General features: G+C 38.8%; 1 protein-coding gene across 12 annotated transcripts in view; it reads right to left on the bottom strand.

The window, feature by feature from the left end:
* Positions 1–16,648, bottom strand: part of UBR5 (ubiquitin protein ligase E3 component n-recognin 5) — an 89,352-nt gene that overhangs the window by 69,020 nt on the left and 3,684 nt on the right. For all 12 annotated transcript variants that reach the window (XM_056333688.1, XM_056333691.1, XM_056333690.1 and 9 more), the window contains exons 2-3: positions 652–696; positions 70–151 (exon numbers count right to left, since the gene is read on the bottom strand). In XM_056333688.1, the coding sequence (XP_056189663.1) occupies positions 70–151; positions 652–696 (127 nt within the window). The remainder of the gene's footprint in view (positions 1–69; positions 152–651; positions 697–16,648) is intronic.

The following is a 16,648-nucleotide window of genomic DNA, read 5'->3' as shown; positions in this document are numbered from 1 at the left end:
GTTGTTAGAAGAACTAGTATTAACTGTATGGTTTCAAGTTTGTTATCTGAGCAGATTTAAGTAATTTACCTCAAGAAGAAATGCAGCATGATTTGGTCCCACCACACACTGTTTAATAGTGGCCTGTTCCAATACATTCAAAGGGGGGTGGCTAAAAACAAAAAGTAAGCATGTATAACATCATTAAGCTTTCAAAGCCTGAAAAAAAATAAAGAACAAGTGGTATACGGGAGGAACAATGCGCAGTGACAGTTACCGATATAAAAACATACAAGAATGACTAACCATGTGCATTAGTTGAAGCAACTATGATGTATTTCTGGTCATTAAACACAGGAAATGTAGAACAAAACCTTAAATGGTAGTAAGAGTTTTCATTTAATTTGATCAGCAATAAACAACAGGGGTTATAATTCAAATGAAGAAGTCATTTCATAAGAAGGAGAGTATTTAATAATATATTTATCACAATTGAAAACCTAACATTTTCTTCCTAATCTAAGAAATGTGTTACCTGAAGCATTTCTGAACTTCAGTATTAGTACTGTTGAGGCTTCCTAAGGCTGTATCTACAGTGCAATCATTTGCTTCTTGTTATTAGAAATACTGTACTTTCCTAAATAATTTACAGCAGCATGCAATATGCCTTACCTGTTTAAATTATATTTGTTCAGCTTTTCCGAAACTTCTCTTAATCTGAAACAGTAAGAAATGAAGCTGTTGTTTGAAAGACAACATCCACAATACACAACATCCACTTAAGGAGAATATTTATGACTTTATGGGAACAACTTACCACCGCATTTAATAAAGCTCAATATAAATACTACTTGGTGTTGGGAGTCATGTAAGAAGTGAATGGTGTTCAGCTTCAGATCAGGTTTTTGGGTTGGAGGTTTGGCTTTAGAGGTTTTTTACTTTAGGGTTTTACCCTTCCATCTACTATCTTGCCACAAAACCCATGTTTTCTTGCATTTCTATGCATTTTGCCAGCGACTACCAAGAAGCACTACTCCTGCTTTGTTACCACCATTGACAACTTTATACACAAAATAGGCAGATGAAGCAATGAGCCTTAACTGCAGATACACTTGTGTTTCCTCATATAAGCTTGAATACAGTATCCCAGAGCAGACAGGAGTATCATTTTCTAGGAAATCCAAGTATGTGGCACATCAGAGCCAAAGATATAATAGTAAGTTGCCCAAAACAGAAAAGACAGGGGAAACAGATGCACAAAAGCCAGGGTGAAAAGGGATGTACAATTAAACTTTGACTAGTAGAAGAAACAGTTCTGAGAAAATTCACTATATATAGGGTTATGCAAAGCATCACCTTTACTAAAAGGGAAAGAACTTTTCCAAAAGTACTTCCATCTCACTTTTGCAGCCACACCAAATGGTACATAAGAATCCAAAAAAGGGCCAACCCACAGACCACTCCTGCTTAAAGCATATGGTGCCAAAAGTGGAAACCAACACAGTAATTTCTAAGGTAATTCCTAATCCATTTAGAAAAGATCCTCTCCAGCCAGTAAAGATACTCCCATAGTATAAGGTAGGCATTTCAGTTAAAACTTGAGCTCCTTTCTTCCCACAGATGACAAGAAAGCCAAAAAAGCCCCTAAAAAGCTTCAAATGTTACTTGGAATATTCGCATTATATCAAGATATAAAATCAAGATGAAACCTGTAAAAATAATGCAAGGTCTTCCTAATTAAGAAAAAAAAATCCCAACTTTTGTAGAGTGTTAGGATGAACATGGTACCAATCTCCTCCATACACAGCAACACTTTTCTAAACCTATCAAAAAGACATGCACTCCAGCACTGTTCTCTGTCTGAATCCACGTCTCCAAATCCTTTCTTTTTACTCGCTTCACTTCAGTTTCTACACACAGACTGCTATGGACAACAGACTTCAGTTACTTGCAAACCCTGAGCATGAGAAAGAATACAGATCAGAGGTCCAAACAGCTAAGTCTTAACGTTATCAACAGAGTTTCACTCTAAAGCACTTGTCTTGAGGGAAAAAGGGAAAGAAAGAAAGATATATGTCTGTTTGAGAAACAAGGTAATCTACACTGATAGAAGTAACTTTCAAACACAAGAAGAAAGGACCACAGCGAAAGGAAAGCTGGAAGAAAGTGAACATGCTTAGAATTGCCTTTTGCTATCCAAGCCAGGCTGCTGGTTTGTAAGTAGACAATTTCACACTCCCGATTTCCAGCCACAGCTACTTCACACAGTCCAAGAGTACATACATAGATAAGGTTTCTGTGAAGACAACCCACAAAAGGGAAAAAGAACACAAACTTCACATGCAATCTGCATGAAAGGTACCCCACAAGAGTGAACTACAGTGGGAGAATGTGGAATGAACCCTGAAGATTAATGGCATACACTCCACAGCTTACCAGATGGTTTTATAAAGCAAGTGGGGATCTGCTGCATAATATATGACAAGTTACACATCTCTGAAGTTTCATGTCTTAAGTATATCACCTAACAGTTTCCCACAGGAATCCTGAGCAGTTTCCCATTAACATTTCTGCTCCTGGCAAGCATGAGTAATAATTACAGAATAGGAAAGTTCTACCTTTAAGTTCATTGCACCGCCTATATGAAAACCTGACAACAAGTGAAGTAGCACTTCATTGGAGACAGTTACTAGACTAGTCTACGAGCAACATTTAAAGCTTCCTTATCTGAGCTTTGTGTCGCAAAAGCTGAGTGCTACCAAAGAAATAGACATTTTTCAATTTAAAAAAAAAAATAAATCTTTGTTATTTGTAAGAAAAAAAAAGTAGTGATAGGGAAAAAACATGCACAGAAAAATAAGACTTGCATACTCAGTGAATCTATTAGCAATATCAATCTCAAAACAGTACGTCTGTCTGCAGCAAGCATACATCAAAAGAGCTCTAACATTATTGAAAAGAGGCTGCTGTCATTTAAGGGGAGAGAGCAAAGAAGGATATAAGTGATGATGCTGAAAGTAAAACACTCTCCTACAGAAATAATTTTTTTAAAAAAAAAGTAAAAACTATCTCACTCCCTGAGAGTTGCATCTCATATGTAACTGCTATAATAGTAAAATTACCATGTACTGCCTAATAAGCTTAGAGATCCGTGAGGACTTAAATTTGATGCAGACCACCACTCAGTGAAAAAGGAGTAGTTCCCAAGTGCCACATCCCTGCTGGGTTGCTGGCTTCATCCCCACTCCTCACCATCCCGTGTGCTGCCACCAGCATTTGTGCAAATGCCAGCCACAAAACTAAACCAGGAGGAAAACAAGAGTAAAGCAGAAAGATGTGTTTGTACATTCTATATGGAGAGTAAGTCTGTGCAAATAAAACTCTAAGTAATTACCTGCAGCAAAAACATTTCTTGCAGCAATCTAAGCCTTTCTACTTGCACACTTGCATGGTATTGTACTACCAACTCTCTAAAGGAAAAATAGAAAAGGCGTATTTAAGATCAGGTTAATTTTCAATATGATTCAATAATGTCAACTGATGGTACACTGGAGGAAGAAGTACAGGCAGAGACGATTTAATCAGTTCTAAGGAAGGTCAATACTTCTACTGAGGCCTTTCTGTGGTAAAACAAACTTCTGATATGAATGCCTGGACAGGCTGAGCTTTGAAAAAATTCTCATTAAAGGCAATTTCAAAGGATGAAGGTAGAAGCAACATGTATTTTGCTGGAGAAACACACTAGCTTGCCACACTCAGACAAAAAGTTTAGCAGTGATGGCTCGCGTGTTAAGACACACATTCTTTAAATATCCCCATCAAAATTCATCCAAAAACAGCTGTGAGGAAAACAAAAAATCAGTTTGTCCAAGCCATGTACAGATTGCTTTGATTTTAAGTTTTGCAGCTACAGTTTCTAGCCTCTCCAAACTGATCAGAATAGAAAGGAATTACGCTCACACTAAGCAACTGAAGAGGCTCCAGGTCAGGACTGCAGGAGCTCAGACTTCAAAAGCGACGCTTTTATTCATCACAAGATACTACCTCTCTCAAAGTACATTTCTATTTCCAGAGCACTTTATCAGAGGACCTAACCTTCCAGCACATCTTGTTTTATAAAACCAAATTAGGCTCAAAAATGCAAGAAAGCTACAAAAAAAAATCCATTTCAAAATACTAAGTATTTAATAGAAAAACTGGGCTTTGGTACATTTTAAAGTAACTTTACCCTACTTAAATAAATGCTTAAATCCACATAAGCAGAATTTTGTTTTACAATCTGGGCTTTTACCCAATTTGCAAGAATAAAAATTTTCTGGTTTTAAGTAGGCAGGCTGTTCTGAGAAATTTTTTTTTTTTTTTTTTTTTGTTACACACTATAGACTTCTGTAATACATATTCACCATGCTCAGTTCCCTGCAGCAGTCCTACCTTGCTAGTAATCCTGCAGGAATATTCATCCTTCCAAGTATTTCCATCATGCCAGCAACAGATCACAGAGCAACAAACAAACCATGAGACAAAGAGAACTTTCTTACTGCTATAAGATTTCAGAATAATTCAATGAATGTATGCGCATCCTTCTCCTCATGTGTTTAAAAACTAACAATTACAAAAATAAAGAAAAAAAACCAACCACACCTACATCATCTACACTCAGAGAACACCAGGAAGACTTTTCCAAGCAGGCGAGTGACATGAAAAGCATAGCACACTGTAAATTGAAATCTCATGTATCAAAACTTACATTTTCCCCTCAAAAACTTACTTGCTGTTGAGCAGAAACTGTATTTACAGGTGCTAATATCTAAGATGACATTTGGCAGCTTTGATCAAATAACAGTACATCTAGCACATTTATTTCTAAGTATTAAACCAATTTCTGCCATCTCAGAGATAAATTTCTGTAACAACATGAAGAAAGCTACTTTTCATTTTTCTCTGCAACTGTAGATTTTAAAATGTCAGCTAGGTGTTTAAAGAACACACAGTAAAAATCACTGAAATTAAGCAATCCAAACAAAGGATTTAACCACAGAGATGTAAAACAAAATGTTCGTGTGTTGCATGTCTCCAAAAGAAAGGAAGTCTTTCTGTACTCAGCAAGAAACACTACAAAGTCACAGACACAACAGTCAGAAGATTCTCTTGGATTTTTTCTGAGTTTGTTCCTTTACAGCCTTAAAAAGTTATTTGTACACTTTGAAAGTAAAACACAAGACAGAGGCCCCACCACAAGAGCTTTCCTCACATCAGCACCACATGGTGATTTTACAAGTTGCAGAAGATGAAAAGGAAAGGTACATTTTCCAAAAAAACAGCTTGCTATGATAAGCAACTTGGAGTAGGGAAATTAAAAATTAAGCTAATTTAGCCTTGGCAGATTCTTCTAATTATCAGGCCCCTTTAAGACAACTTAGTATGTCAACGAAGTCTATAAGCCAACAAAACTATGAGACCTTCACACCAGAGCAGAAAGAAGTGTACAGGAACCAATACAATGCTTTTCTAAGGGAAGACTAGCAATAAGCAGATATCCAACAGGGGGAAAAAAACTCACCAACTCAAGCCCTAGAAAACAGTATTGACGCACCTATCAACACTTTAAAAGTAAATACAACCCTCATCTCCCTCCCTCAGCTGAGACCCTGAAGTGCTCTGAGCACAGCCAGCCAGCCCCAAGGAGGCAGCTATGTGACCAACTAACAGGTTTTAGCCCAGCAGAGCTGCACAGCCTCCAGATCAAAGCCCTCTCACACTGGCCTATCTTGAATCACGTGGAAACGAATTCCTGTGCCTGTCTATCAGCGTCATGAAAACAGTCTCAGAAGTGCATAAGACAGACACCAATGAGAAGCTTGAGCAAATATGTTATCTTCATGTTCTGATCCCAGGATGTCTTCGACACCATTATTGACATGAAGTCACATCCAGCTATCTTCCATGCCATAATACAGCATACAAAAGGATCCTGTCCCAAACACCTTTCTCCTAATGGAATAAATGAAGAAATAGAGGTGAAAAACCACCTTCCCACCAATGAGTTGGAGAAAAGGGGTGTGGGCATGAGGGAGTAGGTGGAAAAGAGGAGATTAGAGTGTGCTTTAAGTCAATCTGGGTAGTAAGAAGGGAGTATTCATTAAAAAAAAAAATGCTACAGTACCACACAAAAAAAGCAAGTAGTAAGATTATCTGCATAAAATACAAAGTAATGCACATAAGAAAAAAAAAAATCCCAAGTGCAAGTACAAAATGACAGCCTGCAAGGTAACTAACAGTTCTCAGCAGTGGCGTGGAACTATGTTTAGACTGGAATACACAGATCACTGAAACAAGATGACAAAGTCATTGCTCCACTCAGTCAGTTATCAGGTGTACCGTGGCTTACACGGTGTCCTCTCCCCATTCTAAGAAATACAAATTAGGACTATTCGGCTATTACACACTAACCAATACCTACTGCTCAGGAAATCCCCGAGCTGCAAATTCTTTGATGCTAGAAAAGCATCACTGTATGTTTGCTCTATCCTAACATTCTTCTGCTGTCATCTAGCACTAGTCGCTGCCACAAACAGGACGAAAACAAGATAGACCTCTTGCCTGACTGTAACAGCTACTCTTATGTTTCATGGTATCAACCAACATGGGTTTATAGAATATGGCTCCCAAACTTTATTTTCCATTTTGTAAAGATTGTCAGTTTGGTTGATAAAGGTAGTTCTGACTGTTTAATAGTCCTCTGTGGAACAATGGTAACACTGTGCTGAATTAGTAAGCACTAGTAGAAAGCTAATATGGCATGCGTCAAACAAACTATAATCTCTTGAAGACAGTTCTCTGCAGTGTTCTGCACTGAAAAGTCCTCAGGTAATACAATGGTTGCAGAAAGTAAATTCCTTTAAAGCAGACCGTTATTATCTCATGATCTAACAACACTGGTATAGATAATGACCTATATCTAAAGTTAGGTACAAGCTAGACCACAACAAGGTTGAAGCAGGAGAAGAAAAACTAACAAAGATAGGATAGTGGCAATGACATCAGGTTAAAGATAGATACCCACCAACATCTAATATTCAGGATTAAAACACATTTAAATACAATTAAAGCATATACTGCAGAAGCAGGCAAAATGACTTGACCACCTTCTTCACCCTGCATAAAGGGTAAGCACGTATTTCAGTTCTAGTTTTAAGAAAGCAAGGCAGATTTCATATCACTGTATAGGAGAACGAGGAGAAAGCAGTGGACACTGTCTACCTAGACTTCAGCAAGGCTTTTGACACTGTCTCCCAAAGATCCTCACAGAAAGCTCAAGAAGTATATATGCGTGAGCAGACAGTGAGGTGAACTGAAAACTGGCTGAACAGCTGGGCCCAGAGAGTGGTGATCAGTGGCATAAAGTCTAGCTGGAGGCCAGTGACCAGCAGTGTACCCCAGGGGTCAATACCAGGTCCAGTCCTGTTCAACACCTTCATTAATGTTCTGCATGATGGGGCAGAGTGTACCCCCAGCAAGCTCGCTGATGACACCAATCTGGGAGGAGCAGCGGGTATGCCAGAGGTTCACGCCGCCATCCAGAGAACAGCAACTTCACGACACTTAACAAGGAGAACAGCAAAGTCCTGTACCTGGAGAGGAACGATCCCATGCATCAGTACATGCTGGGGATGGCCCAGCTGGAAAGCAGCTCTGCAGAAAAGGACCTGGGAGTCCTGTCGGACGCCAAGCTGAACACGAGCCACCACGCCTTGCAGTGAAGAAGGCAAATAGTATCCCAGGCTGCATTAGACAAAACTTTCCCAGCAGGCTGAGAGAGGCAATCCCTCTCCTTTTTCAGCACTGGTGAGGCCACCCCTGGAGTTCTGTGCCCTGTTCTGGGCTCCCCAGTACAAGAGAAACATGGACACACTGGCCATAAAGATGATTAAGGAACTGGAGCATCTCTCGTATGAGGAGAGACTGAGACAGCTGGGACTGTTCAGTCTGGGGAAGAGAAGGCTCCACAAGGATCTTATCAACATATATAGACACCTAAAGGGAGAGCGCAAAGAGGACACAGTCATGCTGTACCCAGTAGTGCCCAGGGACCAGGCTAGAGGCATGGGCACACACCGCAACGCAGGAAACTTTTTTTTACTGTGAGGGTGACGGAGCACTGGCACAGGTTGCCCAGGGAGGCTGTGGAGTTCCTGTCCTTGGGAGTTATTTAAAAGCCATCTGAATACAGTCATGGGCAACCAGCTATAAATGGCCCAGCTGAGCATGAGAGTTGGACCAGATGACATCCAGAGATGCCTTCCAACCTCAGCCATCCTGTGATTCTGAGGGCTTTTTGCCTTCAGGATGTGATCTCCACACATTTCACTTGGAAGCACATCAACAAAAAAACCCATTTTTTGCCATTGAAAACATAGGAGCTCATGTTTTGCTATAGAATCCCTGTAAGGGCAGTGGCTTTAGAAAAGAAGTTACGCCAAGGAGTCAGGGAAGTGTCTGAGAAGGAGTATTTAGACCTTGAGCAAAAATATTTGCAGGTACTAAATTATCCAGATGGAAGTACTCTCCTTTTCTAGCAGGAACAGCAAGACCAGGGGACAGCCACCTGTAGGGCTTGTGAAACACAGCATTAGGTTTGCCAGAACCAGATGCCTCTGATTAATGATGAATTTCTAGGCAGGCTGGCTGACTGGTTCCTCTAGTTCAAAATCTACTTAAATGATAAATCTGAAGAAAGGGTGTAAGTGACACTGAAAACATCACCTTCTGAATAATACTTAAAAAAACCTCCAAAACCAAAAAACAAAACCCACAGTGCAAAGCACAAGCATAAGCCAGCTCAAGAGGAATACAAGGTCAATCACACTTTTTAAACAAGCAAACACCCAACCCCTGTCCTAAAATAGTTATGACGCAGCATGGCACCCCTTTTCTGAAAAAAAAAAATTGTAATGAAAAGTCTGAATACAAACAGAAAGAAACCACAAATGGTATGATCCTGACAGGACCAGCACACAGCAGTTACAGCACACCTATATATGTCATTTTGCACAATATCCAGAAGATTTGTTAGTACAGTAGACCTACAGCCACAGGTTGCATAAACGCCTAGTGGCATTTCTGCGGAAAAAAAGAAAAATATACTACAGGAGAACAAGTCAGCCTCAACCTGATGTTATTCTATGACAGCAGACTTCCAAAAATATGGGTCACAGATTCAGGCAATACAGGACAGGAATCTGTTCTCTGGTGTAGAATGCATCAAGCCATCATTCTGTGTTCCCAGATTCTGTTCAACTGCACAAAGTCCTTGTAGCTGCAAAAAAAAAATATCTGTTTAACATTTAGCAGAAGGCTATTCCTTCAGCCAAAAGACCACTAAAAGCTAAACAATTGGATCAACCAACTCAGTTGGGTGTGAGTTATGAATCTTAAAATCTTTAAGCTATTTAGCCACCTATCATTATATTCTACTGTGATAGCAAATGCAGATAATGGGAATTTAGAACCCCATGGCTGTCTTCAAGGATACTTCAAAAACACTCACATAAAATAATATGAGCCAGTATTACTGTGTTGATCAACATATGAATGCTAGCTACCAAAATGCAGCTAGCAAGCTGTACACTTGTTTGGCTAGAAGAAGTGGCACTTAAAAGGCCACATTTAGACAAATGGAAAAAAAAATCCTACTTTTTACCATCAGAGCATTGCTGTAGTGATTCCACACAAAAATAAAATAAAAAAACCACACACAAAAAAACCCAACCCTGCTATCAAAATAAAAATCCAGTCATTGTAAAATCTTAAAGCCTTTTTGTGTTCCACAATGATAGATTGTTAAAGCTCCTTCAAGAGTTTATTACAAGCCACCATGGAGGCTGTCTTATTTACCAGCACACCAGCTTAAAGCCAGGAGAGTCAGATTCTGGTCTCAGCTGAGGCTACTGTGGGAACTCAAAGCATAATCTCTCCATCATTTTCCCTTTCGTTCTTGCTATAAGCTTTTGGAAGCCACAACCACTATGTGCAATGCTGGAAAATGGCCTTTGATCAGAGCATTCAAATGCTACAAAAATATTTTTAAGAGTAAGGACCGTCACATTATTAAGTAATTTTTGTCTTGGGTGGAGAAAAGCAACAGTGTATTTTGTACAAGTGCACAAACAAGACAATTCTAATTGCTTTGCATTAAACTCCATCATGCTTATTCACATGCTGAATTAGTTTTAGCAATAGGGAAAGATCATACAGCATGTCCAGTCCTTTCTTTGCCAATTCCTTCAATTTCAAGGCTTGAAGTCTTAAACAAAAACTCGGTATCACAGTATCACCTGCATTTCACTTTTTCAAACTTCTTAAAAACTGCCTTTTAAATACCATGGACTCCTCTCCTCACACTGCACTGTATACTACTAAACATACATCTTCAAAACCTTCCTCTCAGACACTGCATCTCTGATTTAGATAGGAACGGAACGAGGCCTGGCATAGAGAGTAGTAGAGAGCAAGCACCATGGCAGAAAAAAAGCAGCCAAAACACTTTGTCAGATGTGCACTGCAGGCAAAATAACTCAAAAGAAAACCCAGCTTTTGAGGTGCACAGCTCATCACAATACTTTTTTCCATTGCCTAGAAACAGATTGTCTCTTTTCCATCTGTCTGTACCACAGCAACGAAACTCCAGGTGCCTCCTCCTCAGCATAACTGGTATTTTGGTTCCTCTACAAGAATTTATGAAGCAGCACCTTGCATACCTCCTGCTTCACATTTTGGCTACAGTCATACTACTTCAGGTAACAAACTTGCCAGATATTCTGCACCATGAGAAAGAAACAAAGCTTTGGCTATTAGAGCCTGTTATCCCCCGACTCCATCCCATTAAGAGCACTGCATACATTCTGCCTACCCAATCTGCTCCACAATGACAAGATGGTATGATGGTATGATTTGTATCATTGGAATGTTTTTTTAAGTACCTTCCTTGCTCTAGAGACAGATACATTTTGCCAGAACATTGTCTAAATAATGCCTTTAAAAGGGGGGTGGGGGGGGTGGGGTGGCGCGGGGAAGAGAAAGAAGGAAAACTGCTGTTACTAAAGCATTAAGTATGGTCAAACAAAGAAAAAGAAAAGGAGTTTCACCAACCTAAGAGATTTTCATTAAAGGTCAGGCAACAATAACTCAGTTATATTAAAAGGAAAAACAATATAAAATGGATTAAAAGCCATAAATTCTCTGCAGAAGAAGACAACTTCCTATTTACTAGAAAGGGGGAAAAAAAGCAGCTCTGGTCATTTTCAGGCTGGATAGAGAACAGCAAAACTTCATACCATAAATGAAAGAATAAACACTGAGAGACACATTTAAGAAAATCAATTTTGCAAGATGAATGAGAAATTAAAATGATACAACACTTATTGAAGGAAGTGATAAAGCCAAATTACTTCAAATGACAACAGAGTAAGGCCTACAGCTCTCATTCAACTGCATTCACATGGGTAAATACGTATTTTCCAGCTAAGTTTTTGGTAAAAACTCTATAGCAGAAACATTTATCCATATTAAAGTAAATGCCAGATTCCATGCTGGAAACTATATAGTGAAATAATTTTTAGTAGAATCAAGAGATCCCAATCAAGATCAACCTCATTTTATTGGAACTACCTATGTATATAAAGAGAGAATCTATCCCAAAGGTGAAAAAGGTGAGAGTCTGAGGAAACTTAATGGAAAAGAGAATGAAGCATACTGAAAGACTGTAAGAGATTTTTAAAATGCTGTTTTAACACAAGCTTGGCTTAAACTAGTCAACTACTACTTCTTACTCTACAACTTACTTAGAAACTTTTTTTACTTTGTATAAGTAAGGTAGTAGTTGTTAAAAATTGCATCCAGCTTAACTAGAGATGATGGCAAACACACTGCAGAAAGTCAGAAACTGTGCTCTGTGCACAGAGCTTGGTGGTATTTCTGGGCTATTTTCTAATGACCAGGAAAACTACAGCTGCATGGGTACAGTCACCCTGGAATACTCAAGATATTCCCACTGTGCACAATACTGATTACTTAAGAGTAAAAAGCAAAAAAACCAACCTAACAAAAACACACCCTCTTGAGTGTGTGTGTGTGTGGAGGGAGCGTGCTGAAGACAAATTCGTAAGATTGCTGAAGTCTCCAGCAGCCTTCGTGCTTTCATCTGTTGAGGTTACACTGTTGTCACAAATTAAATTGGCAGACCTCACAGCTGGCAATAAAAACAACAACAGTGAGAAGTTCCAACACAGTTAATGTACAAAATAGTACCAATCATGTGAATGTTTTCAAAATTTCTTATTCTGCATTCTTTAATGAACACCATGTAAAATGAAATCAGAAACATAAGAGACCTCAAGCTATTATGGGGCATCCTTTCTGATAAAAGGTAGTAACCAGTTTAATCAAGAAAAGCTGTCCAAAACAAAACTGAAGAAAAGACACATTTAATCTCCATTGTGGATGTAAACAGTTGGAGAAGTCTCTAAGAAACATCTTACAGAGTAACACCACCAGACTCGGGATTACAAAAGTCTAGCCAGTGAAACAAACCACACAATGCTATGTTAAAAAATCATTTTTAGAACTGCCACAAAATAATCATGCTGGGGTGTTACAAAAGGGTGGCAAGCAAATATTCAAAACTTTTCTGTACCCACACGGATCAGTACTGTAGAACACATTGCACTTTAAAGCACAGTAGCTAAGATTTCCTGAAAGACAAGGTGAAGCACATTTACCATAAGAAATTCCCCTGACAAGCGCTGGCAGTAGCAGTGAGACTTGTGAGATGAAGACAAAATTTTCAAAGACAGCAAATTCTATAGTTACATCACTCCTCAACTGGAACCTAACTGGCAGTTTTACATAAATGAAGATGACCTCTGTGCTCACCTTACGCCCTTCTACTCAGTTTTACAGTATTTTTGGAGTGTTTAGAATAGGCAAACTTCATACCTTTGCATCAGAGAGGTGGTACGTGTTCTCTCTCAAATGTAACCAAAAGCTCTTTAAATTAAAACGGTATAGTTAATTTGCTTTGGAGGGGAAGGGTAAGAGAAAAAGGAAGCAGTGTGGGTTGACTGCTTTTTTTAAGCATAGAAAGGCTTCAAAAAGTAGAGCACAGAGTTTATTGTCAAAACAGTTTTATGTCAGAAAAAGAGAAGAATTAAGGATACTGAAACCTGGATAATTATTGCTGTAGAGGACTAACCATCCTCATTTAAACTGACAAGCTTACAGATTTGGACAAAATACACGTACACCTTGAAAATTACATTTGCACACTTATTTCAGTATTCTTTCTCCTAATTGTTCCTCCCAATTTAAAATCCTCTAGCTTCTACAACTAGGACCTGTCCCCATGTTTTCCCTGGGGCATATACAGGTGCCAACTACTGCAGTCTTCTATGTGAAATTATTACTAACAGCCAAATGCTTACTGGACCTCATTGAATTAGAGCTTAAAAAAAAAAGTTTGTGCAACTGAAAATCACAAGTAGTTTTTGTTATCAGTGTATACAGTTTTCTTCTGCATAAGTGGCTGTTGAGCTGATGCAGGGAAAGACAAAAACCAGCTGGGAGCTATAGGGAGCATCTTGCAAACTTAACGACCTAGACTGCTGTTAGTGTAATCACTACACTAAAAGCTACCTTGAAATCCCTTCTCCTTCTTTATGGAATTTTCAAATACATACTATTGTCTAATTCATTTAAGTCACAGTTAACCATGCCATAACTGTAAAAAGGCAGCCACAACACACTGCAAAGCTTGCCATGCTTAGGTAGATCCTTGGGTTTTTTTCCTCAGTGTTAAGTAATTTTTCACATTGATGTAATTGTGTAGGAACAGTTATCTACTTAAACTTTAGAGAGCTTAAGAAAAAAGCATCATACCCTTTACATCTATTTTATGGTTTAATTACATATGTTTAACAAACATCTTTTTACAAAAGTCTCCTCTAAATGGCAACTAGAACATTTAATAAATATGTACTATATAAAAATCACCTTAAAAGTATACTATTGATCATAGATTTTGCCTTTTACCAGAATTAGCACATAATGTTGCTGACTGATACCTTACTGTTCTTAAAATCAGAAAAAGCTGGTTTCTGACAGCTCTGACTTGCATTGCCAACCTTAAAATACAGCTAATAGTATCTTCCTCCATTAATCTTACTTTTATCATTGGTCTAACAACAGATATGCTCAAACCTCATAGATAATTTGAGAAGGAAAAAAGGCAGCATTTGTGCCCCAATTACCATTTTACTAAATTCCTTGTGACAGGTCGCAACTACTCTCAGCCCAGATCGCATTCACAGTACAGTTTCACATTACAGTAGCCAAAATAAACTTGCTGCTCTCAAAATGGAAGGAACTCAACCCTGCTTCCTCTTCCCTGTTCTTCACTCCCAACTCACCCTCCTGCAGCACTTTTTAAACCCCCTCCCTTTTTTATCCATCTACTCAGATGCTCACCCAACCAGGAGATAAACCATTTCAGTTTCCTAATCCATAAAACTCCATTTATTTCACTTTGCCAGGGTTAATTTGCTAAAATTATATAGAGCTAAGTCAGTTTACTGTGTAATCAGGCACTTAAAAGTTAGTGCAAAAGTCAGTGCAAGGTAAGAAGTAAGAATAACAAACCTCCCCTTCCAGACGAGAGCAACCAGTTACAACATCTCAGTAAAGTTTCAGCATGAACATTCACGGACAATTACATATGTAATCTCTAAAAAGCAGTGTCTGGGGTGTAGCAAAAAATTATAACCAGAAAAGGACCCTGGCAGAGCAAAGTCCAAAAAGACCTAAACTGTTGGCCTGTGTATAAGTAACCTTTCACATTCAACCAGATACGAAATTACGCTTATGTGTATGCTTAGCTTCCCAAATTATCATCCTTAAACAATACTGAAATAAAGATAAAAACCTTAATGCACTGCTGCTCAATGTACAAATCCTATAATGGCCCGCCTGTATAACCACAGTGGTGGTGCAAACCTTCTGATACAGCTAAAACTTTTTATTTTTAAAAAGTGTTTCAAACTAGGAGTCTGACAATAATAATAATGCCATGATAGTCATCCCATTCCCTCACTCTCTTCTAAAAGAAGTCAATTTAAATTTTGTTATGGTTTCAGGAAATGAATCCTAAGAAGTCAACACTTCTCCCATTACTAAAGTCCCATCAAGCAACTGTAACTCAGGCAATTAAAATACTACATCAGCAATGGTTTCTCTGTAACTAAACCATCTATTCCTGTTTGAGGCAGGCTAACTTCACTTTTGCTAAAGTAGATTAGGCAATTGTTTAAAGTGCACCAAAATAAATCACTTGAGCTAAAAGAAGTACTGTACTATCTGCACACAATTTGCAGGTTTTCTATCTAAGAACAAGTTCATCAATCCCTTCTTTCCCCCAGCTTTGAGCAGCAATGCAGATTACATGTAACAGCAGGGAAGTTCATGCTCAGGCTGCCCTCCTCTCCGCAAGAGGACAGGTACTCTCCCAGCATGCCTGCGGACTCGGAGAGGGAGTTCAGGGCTAAACACTTGCATTAGCAGGAGCCAGCTCTCCCCTCTCCTTGCATGGCTCCCACAGACATGTGGGGCCGGGACACCAGTTCCACATCGCTGCTGACTCCTTTCACAGAATAACACCACACCCTGCGCCAGCTCCTTCCAGCAACATCTGCTTGGGATTTTTACCAGATTTGTTCATCAGTAAATGCAACAGGGAGGGTAAGAAAATCTGCCAGAGTAGCAGCCCACATATCCACTGATCACTTGCCTATTACCTTGAAATGATGTTTTCATGTACATAAGCCACGAGATAGCAAGAACATACACTTTTAGTCTGTGTCTAGGTACTTTTTCCACATAAATTGATTACCAGAAGGTGTAAACAATGCAGGAAATTTAAAGTACACTAGCTAATTTCTCAGTTCAGGCATGGCCTAAAGTAAGAAATATTTGAGTAACAGAGAGAAGTATTTAATATATCATTAAGGAAACCAAACTCACGTAAAATTGAGATAATCCTTTCCTCCCTCGAAGCTGACTGTACGTAAATACGTGCTGAAGCTTCGAACGAACTTTTCTCAGTCACAATACTTGTTTCAAAAAGCTTACTGTGGGAAAACTTACTACATACCATGTCTTAACACTCATCCTAAATTCAGAATACCCTTCATTTAACCAAGTTCATTATGTCTCATCTTCAAGAAAAGAGAAAAACAGCATATTAACATTGTGTCGATGACCACTTCAGAAACGACATCTTACCCTATGCTAGGACTTAAATGGCTTAGCTGACAAGAAATTTCTTAGTATACGGTAAAAACAAAGGCAAAGCCTTGAGATGAACCCTGTCCCTGCAGGTTAGTTCACGTACGGAAAGCCATTCCTGTAAGGTGAAAGACTCCCCTTCTTGTTCTACTGAGCAGCAAGTTAAACTGCTCCTGTGAGGTTTCATAATAGCCAAGAAATGGTTATTTGTCATGGTTACACCCACTTCCTAACACAACACAAAGTAAAAAAATATATTAAGAAGAATTTACTAAGACTAACTTATCTATGAAATTGTGTGTCAAACTTCCTTCAGAAAGCACAAAGTCTCCAACCC

Source organism: Falco biarmicus, chromosome 3 (assembly GCF_023638135.1).
Source record: "Falco biarmicus isolate bFalBia1 chromosome 3, bFalBia1.pri, whole genome shotgun sequence".
Taxonomy (NCBI): domain Eukaryota; kingdom Metazoa; phylum Chordata; class Aves; order Falconiformes; family Falconidae; genus Falco; species Falco biarmicus.
Note: the sequence above shows the minus strand (reverse complement) of the source record. Positions and strands in the feature narration are given on the sequence as shown.